Below are 21,203 nucleotides of genomic sequence, written 5' to 3'. Positions count from 1 at the left end.
CTACAGCTGAGAAAGCACTTTCCACTCCACCAGAGTATGATGAAAATGTAAATAATTGTTATTATTGATACGTTAACAAAGTATTTTGATTTTATTCCTAGCATTTATTTTCCCTTTTTGGGGACAGCAGCCCAGTATCCCTAGGAAAGCCACAGTTTCTCCACTTGGTCAGTGCTTCCATAGGGCTGACCATATCCCTGGCTGGAGGGATGGGCAGAGGACACAGGTCTGGCCAATCAGAGCGGTGCGTCCCCTCAGCCACGAGGCTTAGCTCAGGAATGGGCATGAGACAGGGCCCAACTGCAGGACTTTGGTCACAGCCACTGCGGAAGAAGCATTTCCTTCTTTCTGGCCAGGCTTGGCAGATATGATAGGATAATCTGGCACTTCAGAAGCCACCCTGCCTCACAGTGGGGTTGGCCTGAGAATGGGACCAGCCCACAGTCAGGCTGAGCAGACAGACGGAGACATGTAGTCCATGTCCCCAAATGTAACTGAACCTGGGAATAGAGCTACCTGTTTTTTCTATTATGCTGTCTTGTCCTAAGCATCTGCTAGGTTTCCACATTCAGCTTTATGGTCGTTGCAGCCTCCTCATATCCCAGCAGCTACTTGGAGGAAGTGGGAGTAGCTCTATAGGACAGGAGGAGACAAAGGCTCTGAGGTAGGGAATGATTTGGTTGAAGAGCATGGGGACTCCACACCCTTCCTGCTAAGGGCACAGACCTTCCACTAAGAAGGCAGGCTCGGAGTCTGGATGAAGCCCCTGCCTTCTGTCTTCCCCTGCCCTCAGGCAGTGATGCATTCTCTCATGGCAATGTCACAACAAAAAAATTGGGTGCCCCAGGAAACGTGTCTTCTTTGGCTCCATCCTTCATCTCCCTCAATTGTCCTCCTGACAGCCAGATTGGAGCCAAATTGGATTTATTACATTTCACAATTTTGTTGAACCAATTTGTGGATTAAGAAAACAAATGAAATCCACATTTTTATTTGACACCATCAAAAATAGGACATGTAGACAGGAAATGGACATTCTGGTCTTGCAGTAGATTGAGTGGAGCCCAAATCCTTGCTTCTCAGAGGTTTTGTTGTTGTTTCCTGTCAACCTGATTGTCACAGACCTTTGGAAGCCTGTCCCCACATCTTCCCTGAGACCTGGGATCGGGTCCTTACGTTGAGGCTGAGCACCCACACCTGGGATGTGATGCCTTTCTGCCCTCGCCCCATCATTCTCTCTCCAGTTTCCCTGCAATTTCCTCTTGGCCATCGCCTGGTGTAAGTTCCAGCATTTTTGTATAGCTGTTCTAGCAGATATTCATTTTAGTGCCAACCCAAGCTCTCTATCCCTTCCTTGAACTCTTAGTTAGGCCAATAAATATTTATGTAGCTCATTGGCAATTAATTAGGTGCCTTTGGCACTGCATCCAATGGCTTGTAAATCAACATAGAGATTTCACTTCCCCCATGTTTGCTTCTTGGCTTTCCAGCAGAAAGACAAGCTATGAGTAGGCAGGGAAGGTGATTTCTACTCTCTGTGTATGTGTACCCTACATGTAGTAGCATGCAATGAATATTTATGGCCTTATAAATTTAATCGGCATATGATTACTGAACAATAAAGCGAGGACTTTTCCAGAGAGAACAGACATCATCTTGGCTGGGCTGGATGGAGGGTAGGCTGTGAAGAGCACTGATTACACAGATTTAGAGTGAGGGCTCTGATGCCAGACAGGTCAGAATCCTGGCTCCCCACTTACTGAGCATGTGATGTTAACCATGATGCAATCTCTCTGTGCCTCAGTTTCTGAGAAAAAGCAACAGCACTTGACTAAACCCTAACACAGGAATGATACACAGGAAGCATGCTCTAAATATCAGCTATCACGATTTTATTATTTCCTCCGAATAAGACATATTCTTAAGAAATACACACGCTGTCACAGAGGTAGCCTTTACCGCATCCAGTTTTTGTCTAGAGTATCAGATTTTTATGTTTAAAAGGTGAATAGTCTGAATGATTGTGATTTTTTCCCCTTCATTATACATGCTAAAGGAAGGTTGCCAGTATACCCATGAAGGAAAAGAGAGGTGGGGGAGAAAGCCATCAATTAAAATTAATTAAACATTTTTAATGATCTCTGATGCTGACTCATGCTCCAGGTGCCTAAAACAAAGAAAAGAAAGGCAGATAATTGGGTCTTCATGACATTTTCCCCAACTGGCCACTTTCCCTTTAACAAGACCAAGCCTGTCTCTTCCATTGTACTCTCATGGGCTAGCTGGGTCAGTACCTAAAATCATGGCTCGGAGGTCCCAAGGCCTGGCGAGTAGCTGTCTAGACCCAACTCCCTGGCTGGGTGGATTAAAGTCTCTGCGTTTCTTGCCAGCTCCAGCCTAGCAGTCTATGCCACTCCTCCATTTCTCACGTGGAAAATGGCAGTGCTTGCTGAGTGGTCTTGTTTGTTATCCTCTGAAATCACCTTGTCTTGACTTTTCTACTTGTTTTTTATTTGTTTCCCCCATTAGCCTATAAACTTCTCATTCCCAGCAGCTGGCACATGCACGGCCCAATAAACATTTCTTCATTGAATGGAAGGAGCTGTGAATAGTGGCCTCCTCAAGCAAAGAACATTCTCTCTCCCAAAGGGAAATCTACTTTGTTGATATGAAAGTGAGCTTCTTAATAGGTCTATGGGGAAACATTTTGCTAACCCCATCCCAATCATAACAGACTTCAAAGTCATCAAGGCAGTAATATGCTTCCTTTTAAGTGTGTCATTTGTATTTTTTTACACCCAGGAATGGGAAACTATCCCCCAATTATTATTTTGTGCTTTTGAGGCAGGCCGCCCATTCACCTATGGGGCCTCTGGTGGCCAAGCACCTCCCACCTCATTCTTGGCAATTGTTTTTATCTGCCTCCCTTCACGCTGGCCCTAGCTCAGGTCTGGGAATCTGCCCAGGGTCTGACCTTTGAGTGTCTGTCTCATGCAATTCTGCTGCCCTGGTATTGACCCTCAGGACACGGAAGTATACGCTCTGTCACATTCATGACCACCCTGGGTGATGTGTCAAAGCATCTTGGTATAACCCAGAGTCCTGTGGAAGGAAATGGCCCCAGGCTGCTTCCTGTTTGAGGTATCTCTGTTCTGGATCACTTGGTCCTCCCCTCTCCCTCCTGCCACTGCTGATTGCATCGTGACAATCACTCCAAGGTCATCCCAAAGTCAGGTGTGTAGAGCCTGGCTTGGCGCAGGAGCCCCAGATGGGTCAGTCATATCCCACCTGCCTCTCCTTGGATTTGACTTGGGGAATGTGGGCAGAATCACAGTCAGCAGAAGTTGGAAGGTAAGTGGGAACAGCCACAGGGGCTAGGGGCAAATCAGAATTACTATGAATCAGAAGCAGAAGCACAGAGTTGAAGATGAGATACGAAGCTTGGAGGCAGGAATAGATGGGGCAGACACACAAAGGAAGCCAGCATTGGAGAGTGGCAACATAAAGGTGGTATGCTGGAGGAAAGCTCCAGGATTCCTGCAGCTGGGCACTGGAGCCACCCTGAACTCTCAAAGACCTCCCTGCTCCAGTCTCCACAATTCCAGGTCCTGGTGTCCCCCTGGTTTTGGGGGAGATTCTGGCTCCCTTGTAGCACCACAATAAACTCATTGCCTGAGTTATTCCAAGTGACTCCCTGTTCTTTATGGGCTCACAAGCCAGTGCACCAAAAGTAGCCACCATCAATGGGTTAGGGGCCCACACCAGCATGGGGACAGGGGAGGTGCCCAAATAGCTAGCTCCTCTGCCTCAGAGGCTCTAATACCCACAGAGGTGATTTAACTCCTCAAGGGTCTAAGCTCCATTTTTTTTTTTTTTTTTTTTTGAGGCAGAGTCTTGCTCTGTTGCCTAGGCTGAAGTGCAATGGCGAGATCTCAGCTCACTGCAACCTCTGCCTCCCGGCTTCAAGAGATTCTCCTGCCTCAGCCTCCCAAGTAACTGGGATTAAAGGCACATGCCATGAAGCCTGGCTATTTTGTTTGTATTTTTAGTAAAGATGGGTTACACCATGTTGGCCAGGCAAGTTTCGAACTCCTGACCTCAAGTCATCTGCCTGCCTTGGCCTCCCAAAGTGCTGAGATTACAGGTGTGAGCCACTGTGCCTAACCTCATTTTCTTTTTTTGGAGATTATACCCAGGCTGGCGTGCAGAGGCATGCTCTTGGCTCATTGCAACCTCTGTCTCCTGGGTTCAGGCAATTCTCCTGCCTCAGCCTCCTGAATAGCTGGGATTAGAGGCATGCACCACCATGACCAGCTAATTTTCGTATTTTTAGTAGAGCTGGGGTTTCACCATGGTGGTCAGGCTGGTCTCGAACTCCTGATCTCATGATCTGCCCACCTGGACTTCCCAAAGTGCTTGCTTGCTGGGATTACAGGTGTGAGCCACCATGCTCAGTCCTCATTTTCTTTTTTTAAAAATGTATCCCCCAGTTTTGTATACATATACAAAATATATATTTTATCAATATATTTATAACTGTATTTTATATACAATGTAAACATATAAGTATATGTAATATATAAATATAATGCAAAAGCATACATAACTACTGTATGATAATATGTAACTATAAATGCAAGCAAAGGTCATTCAGATCCTTCCCATAGAACTCTTGCTGAAATAGCTGCAAATGGGAAAAAATAGATTCTGGTCCCAATCCCCTGCCAAATATTCAAAGTGGAAAATTGGGATCATAATTTGCAAAGACTTTTTCCATCCCAAATGGCAATTGATTAATCCCTCCTGGCAAACAAATTGCTGTACCATCCCCTGTAAGTCAGATGTCCTCTGAGATTAGTGTAATTGAAACCCTCATGACTATCCAAAGATTTCAGGTGGCTCTAATAATTGGTACATGTATAATAACTCCATCAAAACGGAAAACAAAAAAGTCATAGAAAGGGGATAATAAATAATCCCAAACAATGAGGCTGATAGAATTCCAGTAATGAACAACTGAACTCTAATTTTCCTGGAGCTAATGGGAAAAAGGAGAAGTCCTACATAAAAATGATCATTGCTTAATCAAAATAAATTAATCAAAAGAGAAGAGTTTCCTTTTGGAATTATTTTTAAAAAATCAATTCCTTCATAATTTCATCATAGTAATACTGTTATTTTTGATTGTATACATATATTCCAGTCCTTGTCTTCAAGTAAAATAGAAACTCGTTTTTCAAAAATATTTGAATAAGCAAAACATGCAGATAATGTGAAAACAAGAAAGTATGAAAAATATACTGAAAAGTTTCCTCCCATCCTTGCTGTACATCTGCCCACTTTCAAATTCCCTCACCGCCAGGCAGGGCTGTATCCTTCTAGAGTTTTTATGAATATTTAATAACATCATCATCACCACACCAGTATCAACAACAAAATAGATATTCTTATCTTCTGCCCTCGTTTTGCACCGTAATTTTTTTTGAGATGAAGTCTCACTCTGTCGCCCAGGTTGGAGTGCAGTGGCACCATCTCAGGTTACTGCAGCCTCTACCTCCTGGGTTCAAACAATTCTCCTTCCTCGGCCTCCCGAGTAACTGGAATTACAGGCACATGCCTCCATGCTGGGCTATTATTTTTTTTTTTTTGGTATTTTTGGTAGAGATGGGGTTTCACAATGTTGGCCAGGCTGGTCTCGAATTCTTGACTTCAAGTGATTTATCTGCCTTGGCCTTCCAAAGTGCTGGTATTACAGGCATGAGCCACCGTGCCCGGCCTACACCTTAATTTTTTTCACTTAACTACATATCTTGTAGGCTCTCCCATCTCAGCAGGAGGAAAGTGCCCCATCCCTTTGGGCGGTTATAACAAAATACCTTAGAATGGGTAATTTGTCAATAACACACATTTATTTTTCACAGTTCTGGAGGCGGGGAAGTCCAAGATCAAGGCACCAGCAGATTCAGTGTCTGGTGAGCACTTGTTCCTCATAACAGGCACCTTCAGCTGTGTCCTCACATGATGGAAGGAGCAAACGGGCTCCTCAAGACTCTATTATTAATATAATGGCACGAACAAGCGTCTATTAATTATGAATATAACGGCATTAGACTCACTAATGAGGGCAGAATCCTCATGACCTAATCACCTCCTAAAGGCTCCACCTCTTAACACCATCACATTGGGTATTAGGTCCCAATATATGCATTTTGGGGGTCACCCATATTCACACCACAGTAGAAAGCTTCCTTATTGTCTTTTGTAGCTACATGATTGTTCATTGTCTGCTCTACCATAACTTATATAACCCGAGCCCTCCTGGTATCATTTACACTGCTTCCATTTTTTTTGATGTTGCAAATAAAGCTGGGGTGAATAATCTTACACATACCTAATTTGATGTGTGGGAAAATGTAGCTGTGGGATAAATTCCTTAAAGCAGATTGTTGGGTTAAAGAGAAAATGCCTTTGTAAATTTGATAGTTACCACCAAATAGAGATTTCAGGAACATATACTTCCACCAGCACAGTCAGATGGTTGAATGCCCCATAATATCCACACACTCAGCCAGAACTAGTATCTCCTGCCACACTCCAGGGAGGAAGAAAGAGACATGTGCAAAAGGAAGAGCTGTTTATCTGATACCCACTATGTGCCAGATATACTCTGTAAACACACCCTAGACATACTGTCTTCCTATAAGGCAAAGTGTGTTTCCCTGATTTTTATATGTGAGGAAACTCAGTCTCAGGTTAAGGAAACTTACACTTACACAAAGTCTCAAGAAAATAGAAGAATCCTGAACCCTTGGCTGGCTCTGAAGCCTGTGTTGGTTCCAGGGGGCCACGTCATGGTGCCAGGGAGGATATCTCAGCCGGGCTTTTGTGTTCCCCCAAGGCTGTTTCTGTCAGTATTCATGAATGTCAACAGCGGACTTCATTTCCCAACTACTTTATTTTCTTGCCTGCTTGGAACTTCAAGAGTCAGAGCTCTGTCCTGCTTAGAGAAACCCCTGGCAACCCCTTTCCCCTTCGTGCTCTCCCCAGGCCCCAGACCTGCCCCTCACATGTGACTTTTAAGTGTGAAGCAGTGCTCCTCCAGGTGCGACTCTCCCAGAAGAACATCCAGCCACAGTTCCAGGTCCCGCACGAGCTGCTCCAGCTCGCGCACCTCTTTCTCTAGCTTCTCCAAGAAGACATGCAAGTTCTCCTTCAACCCGTTCCTGATGGCCTTTATCGGTTCTTTCGAGGGCTCATTGGTCTGATATTCAAGCCCCTGGAAGGCAGACACCCAAGTGGCAGCTTGTGCTTTCTCAGATAGGACCCTCCTCCCTGCCCCCACTGGTTTCAAAAAGATCCCTGGGCCTTTGCATGTGCTATTCGTTTTGCTTATAGTACCTGTCCCCACCTTCTACATTTGGCCAGCTCCTACTTATCTTTCATGATCCATGTTGCCAATGACACCTCCTCTGGAAAGCATTCCCAGACTGCCTCACCTCAGTACCTTGCTGGATATGTTACCTGGGAAGCGCCAAGGTTCTGGTAGTAGTTACATTCTCGGATCCTTTCTGACACCTCCCAGCTGCTTCCTGAAACAGGCACAAACATCACCTCTTAAGAGCAAATGAGTGCTAATTGAAATAAACATGGTCGGTCATCTCAGTGCAATGAAGGCTCAGTAGGAGAAGGCAGGTTATGGAGGTCCCCTTAACATGCAACCATCTTTGGAATACTCCACCAAACTTCATGTTGATTTGGTTCCTCTTTTCTCAGATTCCAAAATGCTCACCCAATATCCCTGTGCTCAAGTACAGCACCAAGATCAGCAATGCCAACAGTGTCTAGGGTGCAAGAAGAGGAGGAGGAAGAAGAACATGAGGATAAATTCTCTCCAGCTCCCCCTACTTCCATCACAAAGGGCCAGATATGGGAGTGCTTATAAGACAGGTTTTTGAGCTTAACTTTTGTTCTAGTTATCTAAGTCACACTTGCTTACTACAAAACTCCCAAACTTTGAAGAAATAGATAACATGGCAAGTTACTGATGTTCAATTTGTGTTTTCTCTCATTTAAATATTTTTTGTTTTAATCAATCTTTAAAAGCAATCAACTTTTTTTGTGGTATAATTTACATCCAACAAAATGCACACATTTAAAATGTATAGTCTGATGAGTTTTGATAAATGTTTATACCTGTAGACTATCACCCCAATCAAGATGTAGAACATTTCCATCATGATAGTTCTCTCATGCCCTTTTGCTGTGAATTCCATCTTCACTCCTGCCCTGCCTGGAGAGAAACCGTTAATCTGTTTTCTGTCACTGTGAGTAGTTTTGCCTGTTCTATAACCTTGTATAAGTGGAATTACACAGTGTGTGTGCTTTTGCATTTAGTTTCTTTTGCTTAAGATAATGTTTTTGAAATGCGTCAATTTTTTGTGCTCAATTTTATTGATGAGTATATTGTGTATTTTATTGATGAGTATTTATATTATATGGACACTGAATATTGTACAATTAGTTTCTTTACCTGTTGGTGGACTTTTGGGTTGTTTCCAGTTTGGGAGTATTATGAAAAAAAGTGCTATGAACACTCATATACAATTCCTTGTGTGAACATTTGTTCATATTTCTCTTGGATTAATATTCAGAAATGCAAATGCTGGGTTATGTAGTAAATGTATGTTTAATTTTAGAAGAAACCACCAAACTGTTTTCCAAGGTGTTTGCACTATTTTTCATTCTCATTAGCAATTCATGAGAGTTCCAGTTGCTCCACATCTTCGTCAACATTTTGTATTGTCAATCTCTTTTACTTTTTTGAGAACAGATCTTGTTCTGTCATCCATGCTGGAGTGCAGTGGTGTGACCTTGGCTCACTGCAGCCTTGACTTCCCTGCTCAAGCCATCCTTCCACTTCAGCCTCCTGAATAGCTGGGACTATGGGTGTGCATCACCATGCCTGGCTAACTTAAAAAATTGTTTTTAGTAGAGATGCAGTCTTGTTATGTTGCCCAGGCTGGTCTTGAACTCCTGAACTCAAGTTATCCTTCTGCCTTGTTTCTCAAAATGTCCCAGTCTTAATTTCAGGCATTTTGCTTGTGTAGTGTGACATCTCAATCTAGTTTTCATATGCATTTCCCTAATGATTAATGATGGTGAGCATCCTGTCATGTGCTTATTGAGCATTCATAATTCATGTATCTTTTTTTGTGGCATGCTTTTTAGGTCTTTCACCCATTTTTTAATTGGACTATTTATCTTTTTCTTCTTAAGTTGTAATAGTTTTTTTTATGTATGCTGGGTATGAGTCCTTTGACAGATATTTGGATTGTGAATATATTTTCTACAAGTCTGCATCTTGTCTTTTCAAGTTCTTATCAGTGTCTTGAAAATGAAAAGGTTTCAGTTTTGATGAAGACCATTTCACCAAAGTTTTTCCTTTTGTGATTGTGCTTTTCATGTGTTGTTTAGAAAATTTTGCCTTCTTCAAGGTTGTGAAGACGTTTTCCTCTTCTAGACATTTTATCATTTTAACCTTTACATTTAGGAGTATGATCCATTTTGAATTAATTTTTGTATTTGATGGGAAGTAGGGATTAAGTTTTTTTGTATGAATGTCCAGTTGTTCTAGAATTATGTTTTAGAAGATTAATATTTTCCTCATTGAATTACATTATTGTCTTTGTCAAAAATATATTCACCATGTATTACATGGATTTATTTGTAGATTCTGTTTTGTTTCATTGATCTATATATCTATTTTTACATCAGTACTAAATCTGTATTACTCTCTTAGGGCTGCCATAGCAGGATGTCACAAACTGGGTACCTTGAACAACAGAACTTAATTTTCTCACATTCCTTGAGGCTGGAAGTCCAAGACCAAGGTGCTGGCACAGTTGGTTTTTGATGAAGTCTCTCAATGTTTGCATATCCTCATTGTGTCTAACTCTTAGAAGAACATCAATTCTATGAAATCATAGTCCTATCTTTATGACCCCGTTTAACTTTAATTACCTCCTTGAAGGCCTTATCTCTAAATATAGCCACTTGGGGATTAGGGCTGCAATATATAAATTTTGGGGGACATAATTCTGTACATAGTGACTACACTATCACTACTATGTTCTATTGATTTTTAAAAATATCTGTCTTACATAATAACCACACTATTACTGTGGCTTTATACTTAGACTTGAAATCAGAGAGTGTGAGTTTTTTGACTTTGTTCCTTTCCAAACTTGTTTTGGTTATCCTATGCCCTTTGCATTTTAATACATACTTTAGGGTCATTTTTTTTTTTTTTTTGAGACGGAGTTTCGCTCTTGTTACCCAGGCTGGAGTGCAATGGCGCAATCTCAGCTCACCGCAACTTCTGCCTCCTGGGTTCAGGCAATTCTCCTGCCTCAGCCTCCTGAGTAGCTGGGATTAGGGTCATTTTTTCAGCTGCTATCACACACCAAAAAACCTTACTGGAATTTTGGTTGGTATTACACTGAATCTATAGCTCAATTTGGTAAGAAATAAGATCTTTAAAATATTGTATCTTTATAATCCATGAACATGGTACATCTCTCCATTAAATTTTTATTTAATTTCGCTTAACATGTTATGCAGTTTTCAAGTGTAGAGGTCTTGCACATCTTTCCAAATTATTGTGTGTTTTTTGTGCTATTATAAGTGATATTTAAAATTTTTCATTTCCCAATTGTTTGTTGCTAGTCTATCGAAATACAGTTGAGTTTGTATATTGTGACTTAATTAATTCTAATAGTTTAGGATTTCATATATAGAAAATCAGATTGTTCACGAAGAAAGTTTTATGTTATCCCTTCCATTCTTTATCTTTAAAAAAGTCATTTGTCTTTTTTTCTTTAACTTGTGTGTTGACTAAAATCACCAGTAAAATATTAAATAGAAGTAGTAATATGGAGCATCCTTATTTTATTTCATATCTTAGAGGTAAAGAGTGGACGTTTTCACTAGTAAGTGAGGTGTTAATTGCTGATTTTTCATTGTCACTTTTATCAGGTGGAAGAATTTTTTTTCAATTCCTAGTTTTCTAAGAATTTTAACATGAATGAATGCTGAATTAGTGAAGTGCCTTTTTGTACCCACTGAGCAATTATATTTGTTCCTCTTTTTGTAGTAAATTGCATTAATTGCACTTTAAATGTGGAGCCAAATGAGTTTCTTCAGTAAACGCAAGTTGTTTATGATGCATTAGCTAGCCTTTTTATGTTATCATGTGATTTGATAAGCTACTATTTTTTTTTGAGATTTTTTACATCTATATTAATAAGAGATTGGTTTAAATGTTTTTCTAGGCCAGGTGCAGTGGCTCATGTCTGTAATCCTAACACTTTGGGAGGTCAAGGTGGGCAGATGACTTGAGGTCAGGAGTTCAAAACCAACCTGGCCAACATGGAGAAACCCTGTCTCTACTAAAAATGCAAAAATTAGCTGTCCATGATGGCAGTTGCCTGTAATTCCAGCTACTCAGGAGGCTGAAGCAGGAGCATCACTTGAACTCTGGAGGAAGAGATTGCAGTAAGCCAAGATCACGCCACTATACTCCAGCCTGGGTGACAGAACAAGATTCCATCTTAAAAAAAAAAGTTTGTTTTTCTATATGTTTGTCAGGTTTTGGTATCGAGGTTTTGTTAACCCCTTAAAATGGGTTATTAAGAACTCCCTCCTCCTCTATTTTATGAAATAAATTGTGCAAGGTTGGTATTATTTTTATCTTAAATGATTGATAAAATTTATTGGTGAAAATTTTTGGGCCTGTAGTTATTAAGACTGTTTCTTCTTAAGTCAATTTTGTAAAGTTGTACTGCCTAGGAAGATTTGTCCATTTCACCTAAGTTAAATGTATTGGTATCAAGTTGTTCCTAATATTACCTTAATATTCTTTTAACACCTGTAAGGGTCATAACAATCATCTTTCATTCTTTTAAAAAAATGTATAAAGGAAAGAGGTCAAGAAAAGAAACAAGAGACTTCTTTCATTCTTGATATTGGTAATTTGTGTTTCTCTCTCTGTTTTTTAAAATTAATCTATTTAGAAGTTTTCCAATTTTTAATTACATTTTATCAATTAAAAATGGTTATTAATTTTGTTTGCTTTACATTTCATTAATTTCTGATATTGTTTTTATTTCTTTCTTTCTATTATTGAGTTTAATTCTTCTTTTTTTTTGCTAATGAGGAAATTTTGACCACAGCTTTTAAAGTTTTCTTGTTTTTCAAATATGTTTGTGTGCCTTTGTGTGTGTGTGCATATTGACTGACATTGAATTTTCCCCAAACTCACTAGATTTTGGCTGAGTCAGATTTAGTTTGCCTTAAAGAAATAATACATTTCTTATACACCCAAGTATGTGATGTAACATTAGTAACATTTAGACCCAGTCCTAAACAAAGAAGAGAGAAGAAGATTTGTCCAATTTGCCTCTTCTCCAGATAGTTTTCTTTATAATGCTAGCAACTACATTATATTATTAACTTTAAAAAATACATGTTACATGCAACAAATTGTTGAGTTTCACAGACACAATAAGTGAAAGAAGTCAGACACAAAGGTATACATGGCATGATTCCATTTACATGAAATTCAAGAACATAGAGGAGTGGCTGGCAAGATGTCCAAATAGGAACAGCTACAGTCTGCAGCTCCCAGCAAGATCAACACATAAGGTGGGTGATTTCTGCATTTCCAGCTGAGGTAACTTGTCCATCTCACTGGGGCTGGCTGGACACTAGGTGTAGCCATGGAGGGCAAGCTGAAGCAGGGTGGGATGTTACCTCACCTGGGAAGTGCAAGGGGTGGGGAGCAGTCCCTATCCTAGCCAAGGGCAGCCATCAGGGACTGTACCATGAGGGATACTGGCCCAGATACTGCACTTTTCCCATGGTCTTTGCAATGCGCAGACCAAGAGATTCCCTCCAGTGCCTACACCACCAGAGTCCTGGGTTTCAAGCACAAAACTGGGTGGCCATTTGGGCAGTCACTGAGCTAGCTGCAGTTTTTTTTTCCCCATACCCCAGTGGTGCCTGGATTGCTGGTGAGACAGAACTGTTCACTCCCCTGGAAAGGGGGCTGAAGCCAAGGAGAAAAGTAATCTAGCTCAGTGGGTACCACCCCCACAGAGCCAAGTAAGCCAAATTCCACTCGCTTGAAATTCTCACTGCTAGCATAGCAGTCTGAGGTCAACCTGGGATCCTCGAGCTTGGTGGGGAGGGGCGTTCGCCATTGCTAAGGCTCAAGTAGGCAGTTTTACCCTCAGTGTAAACAAGGCTGCCTAGAAGATCAAACTGAGCAAAGCCCACCACAGCTCAGCAAGGCCACTGTGGCCAGACTGCCTCTCTAGATTCCTCCTCTCTGGGCAAGGAATCTCTGAAAAAAACAAAAAACAAAAAACAGCAGCTCCAGTCAGGGGCTTATAGATTAAACCTCCATCTCCTTAGGGCAGAGCACTTGGGGGAAGGGGCAGCTATTGGCACAGCTTCAGAAGACTTAAACATCCCTGCCTAGTGGCTCTGAAGACAGCAGCAGATCTCCCAGCACAGCATTCGAGCTTTGCTAAGGGTCAGACTGCCTCCTCAAGTGGGTCCCTGACCCCTGTGTCTCCTGATTGGGAGATAACTCCCAGTAGGGGCTGACAGACACCTCATACAGGAGAGCTCTGGCTGGCATCTGGCAGACTGCTCTCTGGGATGAAGCTTCCAGAGGAAGGAACAGGTAGCAATCTTTGTTGTTCTGCAGCTTCCGCTGGTTATACCAAAGCAAAGAGGGTCTGGAGTGGACCTCCAGCAAACTCCAGCAGACCTGCAGTAGAGGAGACTGGAATAGCATCAACATCAACAAAAGTACGTTCACTCAGAGACCCCATCCAAAGGCCACCAACATCAAAGAAAAAAGGTAGATAAAGCCTCAAAGATGGGAGAAATCACCACAGAAAGGCTGAAAATTCCAAAAACCAGAACACCTCTTCTCCTCCAAAGGGTCACAACTCTTCACCAGCAAGGGAACAAAACTTGATGCAGAATGTGTTTGATAAACTGACAGAGGCAGGCTTTAGAAGGTGGATAACAATAAACTCCTCCAAGCCAAAGGAGCATGTTCTAACCCAATGCAAGGAAGCTAAAAACCTTGAAAAAGGGTATAACCAGTCTAGAGAAGAATATAAATAACCTGATGGAGCTGAAAAACAGCACAAGAACTTTGCGAGGCATATACAAGTATCAATAGCTGAATCGATCAAGTGGAAAAAAGGATATCACAGTTTGAAGATCAAGTTAATTAAATAAAGTGAGAAGACAAGATTAGAGAAAAAGAAGGAATAGGAATGAACAAAGCCTCCAACAAATGTGGCACTCTGGGAAAAGACCAAATCTACATTTGGTTGGTGTACCTGAAATTGATGGCGAGAATGGAACCAAGTTGGAAAACACTCTTCAGGATATTAACCAGGAGAACTTCCCCAACCTAGCAAGGCAGGCCAACATTCAAATTCAGGAAATACAGAGAACACCACAGTGATACTTCTCAAGAAAAGCGACCCCAAGACACATAATCATCAGATTAACCAAGGTTGAAATGAAGGAAAAAATGTTAAGGGCAGCAAAAGAGAAAGATCAGGTTACCCACAAAGGGAAACCCATCAGACTCACAGTGAATCTTTCTGCAGAAACCCTACAAGCCAGAAGAGTGGGGACCAATATTCAACATTCTTAAAGAAAAGAATTTTCAACCTACAATTTCATATCCAGCCAAACTAAGTTTCATAAGCAAAGGAGAAATAAAATTCTTTACAGACAAGCAAATGCTGAGAGATTTTTGTCACCACCAGGCCTGCCTTACAAGAGCTCCTGAAGGAAGCACTAAACATGGAAAGGAACAACCGGTACCAGCCACTGCAAAAACATACCAAATTGTAAAGACCATTGACACTATGAAGAAACTGCACCAACTAATGGGCAAAATAACCTGCTAGTATCATAATGACAGGATCAAATTCACACATAAAAATATTAACCTTAAATGTAAATAGGCTAAATGCCCTGATTAAAAGACACAGACTGGCAAATTGATAAAGAGTCAAAACCCATCAATGTGCTGTATTCAGGAGACCCATCTCATGTGCAAAGACACACATAGGCTCAAAATAAGGGGATGGAAGAATATTTACCAAGCAAATGGGAAGAAAAAAAAAAGCAGGGGCTGCAATCCTAGTCTCTGATAAAATAGACTTTAAACCAACAAAGATCAAAAGGGGCAAAGAAGGGCATTAGCTAGTGGTAAAGGGATCAATGCAACAAGAGCTAACTATCCTAAATATAAACATGCACCCAATACAGGAGCACCCAGATTAACAAAGCAAGTTCTTAGAGACCTACAAAGAGACTAAAAGCAAGTTCTTAGAGACCTACAAAGAGACTTAGACTTTCACACAATATAATGGAAGACTTTAACACCCCACTGTCAATATTAGACAGATCAATGAGACAGAAAACTAACAAGGATATTCTGGACTTGAACTCAGCTCTGGACCAAGTGGACATCTACAGAACTCTCTACTCCAAATCAACAGAATATACATTCTTCTCAGCACCACATCACACTTATTCTAAATCAACCACAAAATTAGAAGTAAAACACACCTCAGCAAATGGAAAAGAACAGAAATCATAACAAACAGTCTCTCAGACAGCAGCGCAATCAAATTAGAATCAGGATTAAGAAACTCACACAAAACCACACAACTACATGGAAACTAACAACCTGCTTCTGAACGACTACTGGGCAAAGAACAAAACTAAGGAAAAAATAAAGAAGTTCTTTGAAATCAATGAGAACAAAGAGACAAACATGTCAGAATCTCTGGGATACATTTAAAGCAGTATGTAGAGGGGAACTTATAGCACTAAATGCCCACAAGAGAAAACAGGGAAGATCTAAAATTGACACTCTACTATCACAATGAAAAGAACTAGAGAAGCAAGGGCAAACAAATTCAAAAGCTGGCAAAAGACAAGAAATAACTAAGATCAGAGCAGAACTGAAGGAGATAGAGACGTGAAAAACCGTTCAAAAAATCAATGAATCCAGGAGCTGGTTTTGTGAAAAAATCAACAAAATAGACCACAAGCCAGACTAATAAAGAAGAAAAGAGAGGAGAATCCCATAGATGCAATAAAAAATGATAAAGGAGCCATCATCACTGATTCAACAGAAATACAAACTACCATCAGAGGATGCTATAAACACCTCTACACAAATAAACTAGAAAATATAGAAGAAATTGATAAATTCCTGGACACATACACTCTCCCAAGTCTAAACAAGGAACAACTCGAATCTCTGAATGGACCAATAACAAGTTCTGAAATTGAGGAAGTAATTAATAGCCTACCAACAAAAAAAGTCCAGGACCAGACATATTCACAGCCAAGTTCTACCAGAGGTACAAAGAGGAGCTGGTACCATTCCTCCTGAAATGATTTCAAACAATAGAAAAAGAGGGAATCCTCCCTAACTCATGAGGCCAGCATCATCCTGACACCAAAACCTGCCATAGACACAATCCAAAAAGGAAATTTCAGGCCAATATCCCTGATGAACATCTATGCAAAAATCCTCAATAAAATACTGGCAAACTGAATTCAGCAGCACATCCAAAAGTTTATCCATTACGATCAAGTCGGCTTCATCACTGGGATGCAAGTCTTGCTCAACATATGCAAATCAATAAATGTAATTCATCACATAAACAGAACCAATGATAAAAACCACAATTATCTCAATAGATGCAGAAAAGGCTTTTGACAAAATTCAACATCCCTTCATGCTAAAAACTCTCAATGAACTAGGTATTGATGGAATGTATCTCAAAATAATAAGAGCTATTTATGACAAACCCACAGCCAATATTATACTGAATGGGCAAAAACTGGAAGCATTCCCTTTGAAAACTGGCACAAGACAAGGATGCCCTTTCACCACTCCTATTCAACATGGTATTGGAAGTTCTGACCAGGGCAATCCGGCAAGAAAAAGAAATAAAGGTATTCAAATAGGAAAAGACGAAGTCAAATTATCTCTGTTTGCAGATGACATGATTGTATATTAAGAAAACTCCATTGTTTCAGCCTCAAATTTCCTTAAGCTGATAAGCAACTTCAGCAAAGTCTCAGGATACAAAATCAATGTGCAAAACCCACAGGCATTCCTATACACCAATAACAGAGAAACAGAGAACAAAATCACAAGTGAACTCCCATTCACAATTGCTACAAAGAAAATTAAATACCTAGGAATACAACTTACAAGGGATGTGAAGGACCTCTTCAAGAAGAACTACAAACCACTGCTCAAGGAAATAAGAGACGACACAAACAAATGGAAAAACATTCCATGCTCATGAACCGGAAGAATCAATATTGTGAAAATGGCCATACTGCCCAAAGTAATTTAGCGATTCAATGCTATCCCCATCAAGCTATCATTGACTTTCCTCATGAATTAGAAAAAACTACTTTAAATTTCATGTGAACCAAAAAAGAGCCTGCATAGCCAAGACAATCCTAAGCAAAAAGAACGAAGCTGGAGGCATTACCCTACCTGACTTCAAACTATAGTACAAGGCTACAGTAACCAAAACAGCATGGTATTTGTACCAAAACAGATAAATAGATCAATGGAACAGAACAGAGGCCTCAGAAATAACAACACACATCTACAACCATCTGATCTTTGCCAAACATAACAAAAACAAGCAATAGGGAAAGGATTTCCTATTTAATAAATGATATTGAGAAAAGTGGCTAGCCATATGCAGAACACTGAAATTGGACCCCTTCCTTATACCTTATTCAAAAATTAACTCAAGATGGATTAAAAACTTAACCATAATGCCTAAAACCATAAAAACTCTAGAAGAAAATGTAGGCAATACTATTCAAGACTTAGGCATAGGCAAAGGCTTCATGACTAAAACACCAAAAGCAATGGCAACAAAAGCTAAAATTGACAAATGAGATCTAATTAAATGAAAGAGCTTCTGCACAGCAAAAGAAACCATCATCAGAGTGAAGAGGCAACCTATGGAATGGGAGAAAATTTTTGCAATCTGTCCATCTGACAAAGGGCTAATATCCAGAATCTACAAAGAACTTAAACAAATTGACAAGAAAAAAACACAACCCCACCAAAAAGTGGGCGAAGGATGTGAACAGACACTTCTCAAAAGAAGAAATGTATGAGGCCAACAAACATATGAATAAAAGCTCATCATCACCACTGGTCATTAGAGCAATGCAAATCAAAACCTCAGTGAGATACCATCTCATGCTAGTTAGAATGATGATCATTAAAAAGTCAGGTAACAACTGATGCTGGAGAGGATGTGGAGAAACAGGAATATTTTACACTGTTGCAGGGAGTGTAAATTAGTTCAACCATTGTGGAAGACAGTGTGGCGATTCCTTAAGGATCTAGAACCAGAAATAGCATTTGACCCAGCAATCTCCTTACTAGGTTTATACCCAAAGGATTATAAATCATTCTACTTTAAAGATGCTTGCACACATATGTTTATTGAGGTACTATTCACAATAGCAAAGACTTGGAACCAACCCAAATGCCCATCAATGATAGACTAGATAAAGAAAATGTGGCACATATACACCATGGAATGCTATGCAGCCATAAAAAAGGATGAGTTCCTGTCCTTTGTAGGGACGTAGATGAAGCTGGAAACCATCATTCTCAGCAAACTAACACAGGAACAGAAAACCAAAAACTACATGTTCTCACTCATAAGTGGGCGTTGAACAATGAGAATACATGGACACATGGAGGGGACCATTACACACTGGGGCCTGTTGTGGGGTTGAGGGATAGGGGAGGGATAGCATTAGGAGAAATACCTAATGTAGATTACGGGGTGATGGATGCAGCAAACCACCATGGCACGTGTATGCCTTTGTAACAAACTTGCATGTTCTGCACATGTACCTCAGAACTTGAAGTATAAAAATAATAATAAAAGAAATTAAAGAACATAGTAAACTCAGCTATGATGACAGAAATCAGAATCATTGCCATGGGGGTGGGATGTCAGGTGAGCAGAGCCCCGAAATAACCTCCCTCAGTGCTAGAAACATTCTATAGCTCAATCCGTGTGTACACCCAGTGGAAAATTATCACACTGTACATTTGATATTAGGGTCCTTTTTCTTTTCTTAACAATATTCCTTAGGAATCTTTTCATGAAAGACACACACTAACTGTCTCGGTCTTTAAAATGGCCGATGAGTTTTCGCGGCCTGGAAGCTCTTCTATGTATCTAACCAGCCCTCCATCAATTTACTTTACAGGTTGATTTCTTCCCCAGCATTCTTGCTGTTGGTTTCTATTCTGTGCTTCATGGAGGCAAAGGGAGGAAAAGGGACCAGGATTGTGTTTGAGTCCCTTTCCTTGTGTCGTCTTGGGGTCTGAGCCAATTAATTTCTCTGAGCTTCAGTTTCTTCATCTGTAAAATGGATTTTGAAATACACTGAAAAGTCTTACAAAAAAGAAGCAATGTGGCTCTGGTAGAATCAAGGTGGGAAATGCTGTGATAAACAAAGCTGAGCGGACTTCTTTTCTGTAGGACTTCTCAGAGCCCGCCTTACGTGAATGAGCAGCGTCAGTCTCCAGGAAGGGATGAAGGTATGCAGTCTTCCCCAAGCCACAGAATTCTCTAAAGAATGTTTCTAAAAGGAGCATGCCTGGGCTTTGATGTCTGTGGAACACATTTTAGAAAAAGCTGCAGCATGACCGGTGCCGGTGAAGGCCCGTTATACACTACAAGGTCCAGCATACAGGTGATGCTTGGTGTATGTACAGTAAATGAATGAGTGAGCAAGTCTTTTGAAAACAGAGGTCATTCATTCATTTCTCTGCTTAAAACCCTTAAACAGCTTCTTCTTATCCTCAGAATAAACCCTTACTCAGGGTTCTCATAGCAGATGAACCTGGTTTCAAGGGGTACTAAAATCAGACAGATGTGTTTTCAAATCCTGGTATGTCTCAGCTGTATGGTCTTTTTGCCTTTCTGGGCCTCAGTTTACCCTCTGTGAATGAGGTTGACAGCATCTAAGAGATGGGTCGTGGAAGCACCAGGCTGCATGCAGCAAGTGTTAATGTTTTCCATTTTGACGAAATCCCACATGAGGTTCGAATTTCAGCCCTGAGAATGAATCCTCCAGGAGCTCTCCAATTCAAGAGTATTATCCTATTTACTTCAGTTCATTCATTCATTAAGCATCTATTAAGCACCAAGCACCATGCTAGGCACTGGGGATTCAGCAGGAAACTAAACAAAAAGTCCATTTCTCCTGGAACACACTTTCTACTGGCAGTGCTGAGAATTTAATAAGACAGTGTCAGTAACAGCCCCGGCAAGAAGAGCCCAAGCCCTTAAGCTGTGTTCCACCAAAGTAGGATCCAGGGACAGTTGGGTGAAGGTTCATTCCGGGCTTTGGGGGCCTTACCGTCTGTCCGGAGTGGCAAAAGGAGCCCAGATGGGAGGAAAACAGCATGTACCTGGCCTGGCCTCACCTGCTTCTTGTCCTCACAGTGGCTGCCCCTTCTCCGTTCAAGCTGCTGGGCTTCCACCTGCTCTGCTGCCACCTGCCTCCTGCTGCCCACTTGCTGGGTCTCCATAGCCTCAGATCTGGCGACTTGGGTGGACCAAGGTCCCCTCACTCAACAGGCAGAAAGGCACCCTTCCCCCCTCCCCCCACCTGTGGTCACCAAGCATCCCTCAAGCATTGAGTTCTGATGTCACAGAAGGTTGGGACAGCATGGTTCCCACATTCCCACCATCCTGATTTTTAGTCCTTTCCCTCACTTTTCTCATATGAACGTAGAAAACAAAGGTCAGGAAGAAATCCATCAAAAGATTGTTTCAGGATGATGATTTTTCTGATCCTTTTCTTCTATATTTGCAAATTTTTAATAAAAATGCTAATTATAAAGTATAAAAAACCATAGGTTGGGTGCAGTGGCTCACACCTGTAATCAATTCCTAGCACTTTGGGAGGCTGAGGCTGGAGGATTGCTTTAATCCAGAAGTTCAAGATCAGTCTGGGCAACATGGTGAGACCATGTCTCTATTTTAAAAAATTACAAAAAAAGCTATTTATGACAG

At 41.0% G+C, this 21,203-nt stretch overlaps 1 protein-coding gene across 1 annotated transcript; it reads right to left on the bottom strand.

The window, feature by feature from the left end:
- Positions 1-5,402: 5,402 nt before the first annotated feature.
- Positions 5,403-20,800, bottom strand: SMIM23 (small integral membrane protein 23). Its single transcript, XM_008990932.5, has 4 exons — positions 20,612-20,800; positions 7,790-7,841; positions 7,522-7,589; positions 5,403-7,276 (listed from the first exon to the last, which is right to left on the bottom strand). Exons 1-4 carry the CDS (start codon positions 20,714-20,716, stop codon positions 7,064-7,066), a joined length of 438 nt encoding a protein of 145 aa, XP_008989180.2. The 5' UTR covers positions 20,717-20,800; the 3' UTR covers positions 5,403-7,063.
- Positions 20,801-21,203: the final 403 nt, after the last annotated feature.

This window comes from Callithrix jacchus, chromosome 2 (genome assembly GCF_049354715.1).
Source record: "Callithrix jacchus isolate 240 chromosome 2, calJac240_pri, whole genome shotgun sequence".
Classification (NCBI taxonomy): Eukaryota; Metazoa; Chordata; class Mammalia; order Primates; family Cebidae; genus Callithrix; species Callithrix jacchus.
This window is presented reverse-complemented; position numbering and strand designations above follow the sequence as displayed.

Excerpts from the sequence above, each read along its gene's own strand:
- SMIM23 (XM_008990932.5), bottom strand. The coding sequence starts at position 20,716 with ATGGAGACCCAGCAAGTGGGCAGCAGGAGGCAGGTGGCAGCAGAGCAG. Across the intron at positions 7,590-7,789 it reads CTTGAGCACAGGGATATTGG|GAAGCAGCTGGGAGGTGTCA; the intron begins GTGAGCATTTTG and ends TGCCTGTTTCAG. Across the intron at positions 7,277-7,521 it reads AGAACCTTGGCGCTTCCCAG|GGGCTTGAATATCAGACCAA; the intron begins GTAACATATCCA and ends TCTGCCTTCCAG.